We start from the raw sequence: 11,949 nt of genomic DNA, 5'->3' as shown, positions 1-11,949 counted from the left end.
TACAAGAAATATGAGAAGAATCTTTTGATGTAGAGTTAGTCAAGGACTTTTCATGCGAGTAAATTGTGTATATGTTTCGGGGGAGGGTTGTAGACTACCAGGTAATTTTAAAAAGTATGTTGATATCGAGGGCATACTAGCATCAACTAAATTGTCTTTTGACTACATCAATATCTCTCTACCATCTTTTCGATTTAGACACAATGAAGATCCCTTGTCTCATATCACCTGGAAGTCAGCGGAAGATGCACTGGGCGGAGGGAGTGCATGTTGTGATGAGTAAACTTTTTGTCAACAAGAGACATTTCCTTCCTCTCCCGCTCTCAACTCCACTATACAGACTACAAGATGATATTAATCAAATGTTGACTCCTCTGAGCTCATAATACAGACATAATCGTATTTGCATTCATTCAGAGATAATGATGATACATGGGTTTCATGAGAATTCTCAAACCAGGTCCTCGATACTCCATCAACTCCCAAATCCCATAGCGGTATCGCGATCTCGAAAGATAAAGACCTAATAACAAAAGTGTGAAGAGGTTTCAAATTATCATGACACACATAAAGATGGTATAGATAGGCCTCCTACTTCCCAACATCATCCATATCATCCACTCTATCTTTATCATCCTTTCCATCTTCCTCCTCCTTGTCATCACTCCCCATCTCCTCATTTTAACCCTCGACAACCATCTCCCTTTCCATTTCCCCCGCTCTCTCCCCCCTCCAAATTCCTACTCCCATCCCCGCCATTCCGCATACGATCCCAAACCTAATACCCCAATTCATCCACCCTCCCCACCTCTCAATCCATTCCACTCCTCCTCTCACAAACGGACTAATCATCCTACTTCTCTCATCTTCTAAATCTGGATTCATCGTTACCAACAACATACAGCCCACCCCCAAAATAACCGTCAGCATTAGAGCCGTATAAACCTGTACTACTGCTAATAGCATGGCAATATTTTTTGTCGTCTTGAGGACCTCGAAGCCGGATGCTACTAGTGGATATCCGGCTGCCACAAGAGGTGTGACTTCAGTTTGGAGTCGTCGCATCATTATTTGCGACTGGTCGAAAGCGGAATGGATCTGTTTACTATATGGGATACCCATTTTGGAAAGTGGGGTGAGCTTGACTTTGACTATTGATGGGGTTTGTGTGGTGGAGACCGGGGCTAGATGCTGGGTATTATTCGATGTATGTAGCTTTAGCGATTTTCGTACACGAAACCCGAGGAGCTTGAAGAATTATTCGGATGATTATATATACGTAAGATTTTCATCTGCAGTTTTTATTCTCATTCATTTCAGGGAAATATGATGGTGATATACTTCATTAATGTTTTTCTTCTCAAACAGTGATGTCAGCGCAGGAAATTCACGATGGCTTTTTAAAGGACCAATCATAAGCTGAAGCGAGCGAACCTGGTGAACTCAAAACAGGAATTGCATAACTTGTTTTTCACTTGGATTGGCTGGATTTTTGATCACATGGTTGGAAAGCTTTTTAGGTAAACCTCATAATTATTGGATATTCTGAGGATGATATAAGGAATGTGCAGATTGTTGCACCGATTAAAAGGTTAGATGACAATGCATTTTATGAAGTATGTTTTAGTTCATTAGTTTCGTTACTGGATGACATAATCATCAAGCGAGGTCCACTAGTGGGTGTATAGATTGACGGGACACTTCTCAACTTTCAAAAGATTTGACAAATTCATTCTTCAATTGTTTGATATTAAAATTTATTCTTTGATCGTTACATCTCGAATGAACAATTTTAATAATTTTTAAATGGAAAATTAGATATATTAAGAGATATCTACAAGTCCATTTTTGGAGTGTCACGCAGTCTATACGCCCACTGGTGGTCATCGTTTCATTTACATTTATTGGTCATGGAGCTGTAAAGGAATTAATTCTTCAGAAAAGTATGTAGTAGATTGCATCTTTATATTAACCTGACAAAGGCAGAAAACTGATGGTAGCTTCGAAATCTACCCAAATGAAGCAAATTCTGGCAATAACAGCAGGAAGCAATTCCGGAGAGTGTGTTACAAAAATTTGGGCAGTATAGCTTGAATGTTTTAGCGAGCAGTAACGTACTGCCCCCTCTGCAGACGTACTGCTGAAGAAGAAGAATAATCAAACACCGTACATCATATCGTACCGTAGCTAATCCAGAGCTGTACTCAACTCGATGCTTTTGCAAACATGATAAACTAACTAAGCTACGGTTGTACTGACCGTAATGAGGAATCTCATACTTTGATCAAGTCCTATATAAGTTTCTGAAAGCTCCCAGTCTATCTGGACCGTTCTACATTACATGAGAAAGTCTTTCTACAGATACTTCATCACAGCTCTCTTTTCAAAGTCCAGATCACAGAAACTTCAATACTTTTCAATCTTCAAATTCCAGAACAAAAACTTATAGCTCTCAACCTTTTGCTGTTCATCGCCGACACGAGTATTCAATCATCGTCTACTTACCTTCATCACTAAACGAAAAGAAAATTTTCTCCATTTCTGAAACCATGTCATACTCGTGGTATAACGAAACTGCTATCGCAAGAAAGACACGTCAGGCATCTACAGACAATGACTTCACCATCTTGCAAACTATACTAATTGCATTGGGGGCTCTGCTTGTTTTTGGAATCCTGGATAATATCACTCCGATCTGGAAAGCACTAGGTCTCGAATCAAACTCTGAGTATTTCCAACCTCTAGAAACTGAGGAATATATCATTATTGAGGATGATCAAAAGGGTACAGATGAAAGCCAACGGCCGCTGATGACCCCGGCTGAACCCAGAAGAAATTCCAGGGGAAGAGGCAGAAAGCAGGTCCAGGATGAAGACTCTCTAACGACTCCAACCACTCTGAGAAGAAGCAGCAGGGTCAGAGAAAGAGAGGCCAAAAATGGACTTCTTACACCTGTACCGACGCCAACAGCACCAGCGAGAAGTGCTAGGGCCAAGAGTAAAGGCAAGAGAAAGAATATCCTAACTGAGTCGTTTGATGACTTTTACGAGCCGGTTCCAACTCCTACTGGACAGAAAAAAATCATCAAAGGCAGAGAGAAGCAGATCGTACTTGATGAATATGAAGCTTTCATGAATGAGCCTGAAGAAAAGAAGAGCAAGAAGTCATCAGAAGTTGACTTTGACTATGAGGGATACTCCACCCCTTGAACTGTGGCCCAAAGAAAAAATGTGAGTAAGGGAAAATTCGGAAAAATCACGAAGGGCAAAGGACAGAAGAAGTGAAAGACTTGCTCTGATAAATTAGGGCGCACATGCGCAGGTTGCCAGCATGATGGCTGGTTTTTTTTTTTCTTTTTTCGAACACGATACACAATATGCGGGATATATCTTGGGGAGTTATGATGGGGTGGTGATGAGCTTTTGTCGGATAGGCAGTTTCAGCGGCAAATTTTGAGTCTGAACAATATAAATTTAATCTTCTTGTAATTATATCGACCAAGTGAATGAAATTTAAAAATTTATATATCTCAGATTTCTATAGTTTAGTCCAAATATCAGTAATTTTCGGGGAAGTAATTTGTTGAGTTCAGTCTAGGAACTAATATGGATTTCAATCACATCTATTGGAATAGGTATATGATACAAACTGCATACATATCCCTGAGGCGCGACGAATATGAGATGTCCCAAATAACCATCTAATCCCAGGTATACGAAACCCGAACAATTATAGTACCGGCATTAGAAGCGTCGGTAGTAGTTGTAAGTGAATCGAAGATAAAACGCTAGCGAATGCTGCATTGCTCGGTTATTTTGTTGTTTAAACCATCTACAAATCAGACTTTGCCTCTATAATCCTCAACATCAAATTCAAAAGGTTCAATTTATCGATCTCGATCTCCGGCTTCGACTTCCGTTCATCAAACGCCAGCCTCTTACCACTACAAAAACACTCGAGTCATTCTTAGAGCAACACGTCAGTAAAATACCTGCCGTTACTCCGATAATTTGTTCAGGAAATCTGTCATAGGGAGAATATCTCAACTGTAACATTGACTAGGTAATTTTACTGAAATCTTCTCTCATCTTATTTACTATCGTGGGGCTCATTGCCATCTTTATACACTCGCTAGACTAAATTGTCCTTGCAATCGAAACCTGTCAGGAGAATCGAAAAAAGAAGGCCGCCTCCAAGAGAAGATCCCAGTCGCCGTCGAATCCACTAAACTCGCAAGACACACAGGAGGAGGGACAAGGCGATCCTATTTCGAATGATAAAATGCAAGGCGAGTAGGAGAAAGGTATCACAGAAAGATATCAGGAGCTTCCAATCGAGATGCGACGGGTAAATTATGGTACAATTAACACCTAATCTGCTTCATGGTATTAAGGGACGATGCGGAGCCAGTTTGACTGAGAATACTGGGAAACATTCATCCAGGCACATTAAAAAACTGCAAATGGGAGTTATGAAGGGATAAAGACGCTGTCAGGTTTGAGAAAACGATTCTCGGTGGTGTATTAGTCTATTGGATCCTGAATATTACGAAACTTATGCTCTATCATAATCTTGAGTAGATGCAAATTGAGAAACTTATGCAATTGATAGTTTTTAGTGTGTGTGAAGTTTGTATAGATATTTTGCTCATGTGATTTATGTATATCAGAGATGATGATTGTAAAGTCCCATACGATGTATCTCAAGCCGATTCTCGAGTCAATCGAAGCCGAAGTAGAAGATTCCAGGCTTACTTGATTTTCTTTTGAGATTGAATACTACCTAAGACTTGCAAATATTGTGTTTCATAAAATAAGAATATCAGAACTCCGGGAACTGAGTAGATTAATAAGACGACACGTCGTCAAAAATTTGAAGGATTCCAGTACGTGCCGTCATACAAGTCTATGTATGATATATGCGTGCCATCGAAGTAAGGTCACGGGAATTGCTACTGCTTATATTACGATGAGAAAACTACACTAGCTGGTGCACAGATGTATTGTAAGCGATCATTAATAAATCTTCTCTTGGTTTTAAATTGTCCACAGGTTTGATTTATTAGTATTTGAAGTTCTTACAACAAGTCCAAACTTTCAATCCCCCCAATCATTTTGACTCTCACCAAAACCCGACATTTGTCAAACAACAATACATGAAATTCTCAAGATCACAACATGATGTTCACGATACCATCAATCTACCCTCTGATTATCAGAATAAAATTCAGCAGCGGAGCTGAGGCAATATATATCACGAATAGTTGGGCGCAGAAACAGGAGAAACTCCTCATATTGGTCATTGGTCTAGCAGTCTTTAAACTAGTCAGTATGGCCCTGGTTGCTGCAAATCATAGACTCAAACGAAAACTACAAGAGGAAAGGGCTATGATAATACGAATGGCGTTGTTGGTTCGGAAAGAGATGAAAAATCGAAGACACGCAAGAGTCAAGATAGAAGAAGAAAGCTCGTTGAACCGGAAGCGACAGAAAGAGCTTTGGAGAACGGTTATTGTCGAAGAGAGAGTTGAGCTGCTTTCGAGAAGAGATTGGAGGAGAAGAAGCGGTGCCTTCTTCCCTAACCATTGAGGTATTGAGCCGTAATACAAACCAATATTGACTCAATCGCCAGTGGGGATCTTTTTTTGGAATGGAATAATACAGAAATACGACAATTTCGACAATTGATAGCGTTGAAACAAGGGACAGTGGAGCAAAGTTGTAGCGAGAGTTCATCGCTCCATTGAATCCTAAATCATCTGGGGTCATAGTTCATCATGTCATTTAGTCACTAATCAAGATAATCAGTGCTATTTTGACACTATAAGTTAAATTGAAAGAGTTACATAACGTGCTAGTAGAAACCATGAAGTGATGTAGCATCTAATTTGAACCTCGCTTGATTGTTTCAAATAGGTCACTCGCATCATTGTAGGTTTATTTCAGTAATCTGTATTTTGCCAAAAGTGGTTCTATGATTTCTATTATAACATTATCATTGACAGCCACCATGTAGTTTCTCCGTAGAATATCATGATAGTAACTGTGGCAAATCTCAAATCAAGCTCACCCAACATGCACGCATCAGGTCCTCAAGGAGTACAAAGCTTGTTGAATCAGTATGAATTAAAGAACGAACAAATGGGAAGTATCGAGCAAGAACTTATACCATCTCCACTAGACAGGCAATGCAAGAGAAAACAGGTACCGCTATCAGCTCGAAAATCCGAATAGGTGATAGGCTTTTGCGCAGGAGTGACTGAATATTTTTGGGTGACTCGTGAGCTACGGATAGTTAGATTAGCAGGTGCTTTTGATTTTTCGATTATCGTATCATAGACATGAGATATTGTTTAGAAGAGAGAGGTATTGATAACGAATGACATGTACGAATGCACTCCGGGATGAGAGAAAGTTGCCGCTGGTTGCTTCGTAAACATGGTGCGGAAATACGGCCTTCACTCAGATTCATAATTGAATTGCCTTGAATGGGCGAGCCATGAGCTTAAGCTACCTAGGTATATAGGTTGCGTTGGCTTCGTTTGTCAAAAGTGCTGTATTTACCTATCTTATATAGGTAGCTTACATTCAAATTATAATAAAAGAACATCTGCTCTCCACCTCCGACGATTCTTTAATCACTACATCAGAGTCTACACTACAATCTTGAACTCAACATAAGATACAAGATTTCTCGAAAAGTCCTCGACCTTCAAGCACAAAGTCTCGGGGACGATTTTAGAACACGAATGATAGCACTTTTCAACCTCGAAATTTCACATAAAGCTTCAAATCTTCTAGCTCAAGAACAAAAATTCTTGAAAGCTTTGGAATCATGCCGCCTAGGCAACTCCTCGGACCTGAGTGGAAAAAGGGTTACTGGGAAGCGACCAGTAGAGCCTATAAGATCTCGCTTTATTTAATCTGGGCTTTAATTGGTATTGAACTTGGGTTGCTAGCCATTTCGATGGCATTTGCCATCTTCAATGGCTGTCTCATACTAGTTATTTTCATCGGAAGAGCTTTGCTTAAGAAGATAAAGCGGGAGGAACCACCAAAGGAAGTCAATGAGGATTGTCAAGAAAAAGGTATCGAGGGAGAATGCAAGCCGTTGTTATCGGAAGATTCTGGATAAAGTTCGCCCTTTAATAAAGGAATTGTCTGGAACATGCTAATATAGTTGCACAGACTCTCTGTGTGAGCCATGGTACAGACATGGGGTGATGTTTTGGTGTTACTAGCTGTCTCTGAATGGGAACCTATTCTAGGGCTGGAAAAGGCTGTTGGTGGATTATTCAATTCTATATTTGAATAACATAACATAACAAGAACATATAATTCCTAACACAATGAATAATACAGTCAACTAATATATGATTTCTTTCTTTGAAAAGTGATTCTTAGTGAGACTACAACAAATTAAATGGCTTCTCCTCAAACTGAATGAAGAAAACTTGAGTGAAACTAGTAGTCTTCTCCTGATTTCCATATGTATAGAACCTTTGAAGAACTTTGTAACTCAGCTATAAATGTTTTATTTTGATCCTAATGTACGTCTTAATTCCTCAACAACAATTCCAAGATTAGCTGGCTTCGCGCACCACACACCATTTACTGCAACAAATCACACCTTGAAAGCGTACACTCTCCAAGTTCATATGTCAGATAATTCTTCTCATTTGATACTGATTCTTCGTACTAAGACATATCCCTTCATCGTGATCAGAGATGAGTTTCCTCCATCAAATCACTAGACAATTTCGCGCCGCCAGATCCGGTATTGGCCACACCAAGAGAGCACATCATACCCAAAAATTCTACCAATACAATAAGGATCATTTGTATATTGTCGTTCCCGTCCTCTCTACTGCTGGGCTTATGGCTTTTTATCACCGCACGGTTGGATTTTCTCTCCCATATTCTAGACAGCAGAAGAAAGACACCAAAGCAAACACTGCTGCTGACAGAAGAATCTGAGTTGGTGAGTTTCACTTTGATTGGAGCTTCTGGAAGTTGCTGACATAAATACATAGCTCATATTCGTACAAAGGAGCAGAGATGTGGACAGCATTACCACACGAGGATCTTTGAGAGAGGACCTCGCTACAAAGATTGATGTGGCAATAGAGTTCAGGGCTGCTGATGATGAATGAGCGTTGTATTTTACCTTGGGCGAGGGATTGGTGGCTGCTATCTATGAGTTATCAAACAATATGATGTGTAAATGAGAGACCTTCCATAAAAATTTAACCCCCGAATTTGTGTTCTTGAAGTGATTTAAATAAAAATCGTTTTAGTTATTTGAGCTAAGCGAATTAATGGTTTTGTTAATAGTACAAATTTACTTCAAGATCTAATAGTCAGCTCTCATTAACCTCAGTGGCCGACTAGGAGAAAGCGTTTGTCCCTGGTTTTAGCTGGAACCATTCGGCCATTAAGGTTAACGAGAGCCGACTATTAATGACACATAAGCTCCACCACGCGAATTTTCGCAAGCTGTATTATTGAATAATAGGTAACTCAACTCAAGCAGGCGCCTGGAGATCTCTCTTTCATTAGAGTCACTTGCAGTTGTTTGATAGGAACAACTCACCCGACTGTTCATCGAGTGAAGACTTCTGCCGTAGGATAAATGCACTAGTCAGGCTAGTGAATGCGTATAATGGCTGTTAATTTCAAATTTTCAATATTTAAATCATGAAAATTCTGCGATCAACACACCTTAATTTCAACGACATTATCATGTCTAGGTAAAAGCTACCACAAACACCAACTAAGACATCCATTCACAAACTCCACAATTCCAATATAATAAACTACTTCTTTTTCCTCAACACGTTACACAGAACCCGACAGCGACAAGAGAAAACATTCTCTTTTTATTCACAAACCTTCATCATGCCACCCGCCCATATGATCTGGCATTGTGAAGCACGAATTCCGCTTTCTAGCAGTCCAGAAAATAGCACTGTGCCACCCCCTTCTGACAACTGGCATTGCACGAAATATTTGGAGCATATACCAAGTGCTAGCGAGCAATTTTGGGACAGGCTCATTATTATAATGGCATAGACCATCATAGGACTTACTATTATTGTTTCATTCATTATCATCTTAGCCTTGATAGCCAAGTATATCCAGGATCGTAAGGAGAATCAGGACTGGGAGAACAGTCTGAAGATAGAATCTACGCAGTTGTTGGCAGACAAGGAACGACAAGATGCAATCAGGGCAGAATCCCAGCCATTGTTGGCTGAATTGCAACAACCGATGCATTACAAGAAGGGAAAATCTAAGCTGTTGACTAACAACTCTGGTTAGCTAAGTAAGCTTGTGTTCTTCGAGGAGACAGTGAAAAAAAAACCTGCTAATGATTATCTGGGCAGAAAATGTTCATGCAGATCCATCTAGGTCCATCGAGGATATGTGAGACTGGGAGAAGTGGATAGGTACTGACTATTAACGGATGTTCTCGACCTGGAGTAGAGGTATGTATGAGGGCATATTTGAGAGAGGAAACGGTTTCAGGTGGTTAGATATGCAATGAAAATTAGCAAATCACTCTCATGTCTTAAAAAGTTCAATTAGTTTTTCTCATGTCCTAAACATGATATCCGCTTTGCTATGGAGTCTGGTACCTCTTCGTTTCTATGATAGATTGATCACCTACATAAAGAGCTAAGATATACACAGGTTCGATTCTGTGATGGAAGTATTAGACAGAGAAATGTTGAGTAGTTTGTCAAGTTCGATAATTGTATTATATTTGCATGTTTCTCCTTCTTTGAAATCCTCTTGATGATGTCTGAACTCATTATTTAAGAGCAGTTCATTCAGTATCTGAGAAGCATGAAAGCAATTTGTGAATGACGAAACAGGGGTTTCTGGATAAGAGATATAACATTAAGAAAGTTTATAAAGCTTTCTCATTGAATAAACCAGACTCTATTGATTTTAAATAGACATCTTTGATACCCATATATTTCACTCTATACCTTGGCTTTTCATTCTATAAAAGATTCACTGGATTGTCCTGAACTCAAGAAATTTAGGTACCATCAACTTCAAGACATTCGAACATTACAGCCCCGACCATTTCTACATAAAGGAAATCCACAATCTTGATCACTGACATTTGACTACCTAGCACGAAAGCCTTTCCAACCTCGATACTTCAAACTGAACAGGATAATTTCAATACAACAAGACTCAAGCTATCCAGCCCACAAATAAACAATATCACCTCCGCCCCCCAACATCTGCAACTGCGCAAATTAGTGTACTGACCAAAGTTTATCCGCCGTGCAGGAAATCTTAAGAGACTTCTTCTACAGAATCATTGCCATCGTGACAAGTACAGTATTCGTCGGCGCTATCACTATTACTTTTGCCGGAACGTGCATGCTCGTTCTAATTTCTGGATCTTATTTACTACGTTGGTTTAGGTCTATCAATATTGATAAGGTTCCGAAGCAAGAGGATTTTGGTACTGGAGGAGAACGACAAAGGTTGTTAGCTGGAGCATCTGGATTGGCCAGCTCCTCGCGTATTGTGTTTAAGTAGTTTTTTATAAAGAGGATTTTGGGGATGTAGGCTAATGTATTGAAGTTGCCTAGTTCCATCGTATACCGTTATAGTCTTGATTCAGAGAACATAGTGCAAGTAGGGGGTAGAATCACAGACTATAAAGGGTTGGCATGGCATTTGAGGATAGGAAACAGTTTAGCGCGGTTCATTCCATGCGGGAGAAGAGAAGACAGTTGCATGGTTCGCGATAAACTAATTACCTATGTTAGCCACAGTTCTGACCAAACATAGTTCACTGCAACTCAAATAAGACATTTTCAACGTCACTGGCATGTGAGTTTTCTATTGTACATTCTCCTATGGCAATTCTCAAGTTTTCAAACAAAATCTGATTTCATTGCTCAACCATCTCATGCCTTTGCATGAAGTTAAACAAGAAAGATAAAACGTTAGCAAATGGATTTAACCCTGCATAATTCAAATGTTCCAGCTGAAGTTATTCTTTCTTGGCAGTAAATGATATTGAGATTGAGATTGAGATTGAAAATAGAGTATAGGTGGATTTATCTCACGACTGTGGAACTGCTAGCCTAGTGTCAGTACTTGTCGAGTAAGAAGACATGCGATGGTGGTGGAATACGTAGGCAATGGCGAAGGGATAGAACAACGGGGGCATTACAGATAATGAATTTAAGCTGTCGAGTTTAGAAGTTCGTTATGGAGTTTGCGAGCCAGTGACGGAAATCTTGTAGTATGATATGAAGGCGTTGTGGTAAGGGAGAAAACTTTTCCCTCAGTACAATTAGATTGCATCCGAGCTGCGTACTAATAATCCTTTCTCTTCGCGTGGTGGGGCTATTATCACCCCGCTCGTTATCCCCCAGAAACCGCTGAGTCTCTGACTCTCTTTTCGAGATATGTAAAATATCGTCTTGCAGAATGCCAAGTATGAATTATTTAGTGAATAAACTTAGATGAACCTTGAGCGAATGTTTCAAAATACGAGGTATTGGCCAACGACAAATGGAATTCACAGGGTATCACTCTTTCCACATGATGAAATCGAATTGGTTTGGACTCTGAGATTAAATTGAAGATTGATGAATTATTTGGAGTTTAAATGGTATGAGGAAATCTTATCCTCACAAGTGCCCAGGCGGGGCACTCTTTCGATCTATTTAAGAGAGTATGAATGCAATCTCTTGGGCTCAGTTATGGGCCCGGATCTTCGTACAAGATCTTCTTTCCCGAGATCCTTGATGTTCGAAGCCAGTGATTTCAAAACAAGATATCCTGAGCCTCAGAAATTTTCGGACGGCCTGCAAGTGTTCGAAACCGTTTTCCGAGGAGGTCAATCAGCAACCCACTTTTCTGCGCGTTCAGTCTTCGTATACCTTTTCGCAAGCGAAGTGATTAGATAAAG

The 11,949-nt window shown here is 39.9% G+C and overlaps 2 protein-coding genes across 2 annotated transcripts; one reads left to right on the top strand and one right to left on the bottom strand.

The window, feature by feature from the left end:
• Positions 1 to 681: 681 nt before the first annotated feature.
• Positions 682 to 1,122, bottom strand: EAF01_011896 (uncharacterized protein; the record flags this gene model as incomplete). The annotated part of the gene is made up of 1 exon (XM_038920154.1): positions 682 to 1,122. The coding sequence occupies one exon, from the start codon at positions 1,120 to 1,122 to the stop codon at positions 682 to 684; it is 441 nt and encodes a 146-aa protein (XP_038764408.1).
• A 1,427-nt stretch (positions 1,123 to 2,549) lies between these two features.
• On the top strand, positions 2,550 to 3,209 carry EAF01_011895 (uncharacterized protein; the record flags this gene model as incomplete). Its single annotated transcript, XM_038920153.1, has 1 exon — positions 2,550 to 3,209. One exon carries the CDS (start codon positions 2,550 to 2,552, stop codon positions 3,207 to 3,209), a length of 660 nt encoding a protein of 219 aa, XP_038764407.1.
• Between the last annotated feature and the right edge of the window lie 8,740 nt (positions 3,210 to 11,949).

This window comes from Botrytis porri (genome assembly GCF_014898465.1).
Source record: "Botrytis porri strain MUCL 3234 chromosome Unknown BPOR_026, whole genome shotgun sequence".
NCBI lineage: Eukaryota > Fungi > Ascomycota > Leotiomycetes > Helotiales > Sclerotiniaceae > Botrytis > Botrytis porri.
The sequence above is the reverse complement of the archived record's forward strand: the minus strand, read 5'-3'. Positions and strand labels throughout refer to the sequence as shown.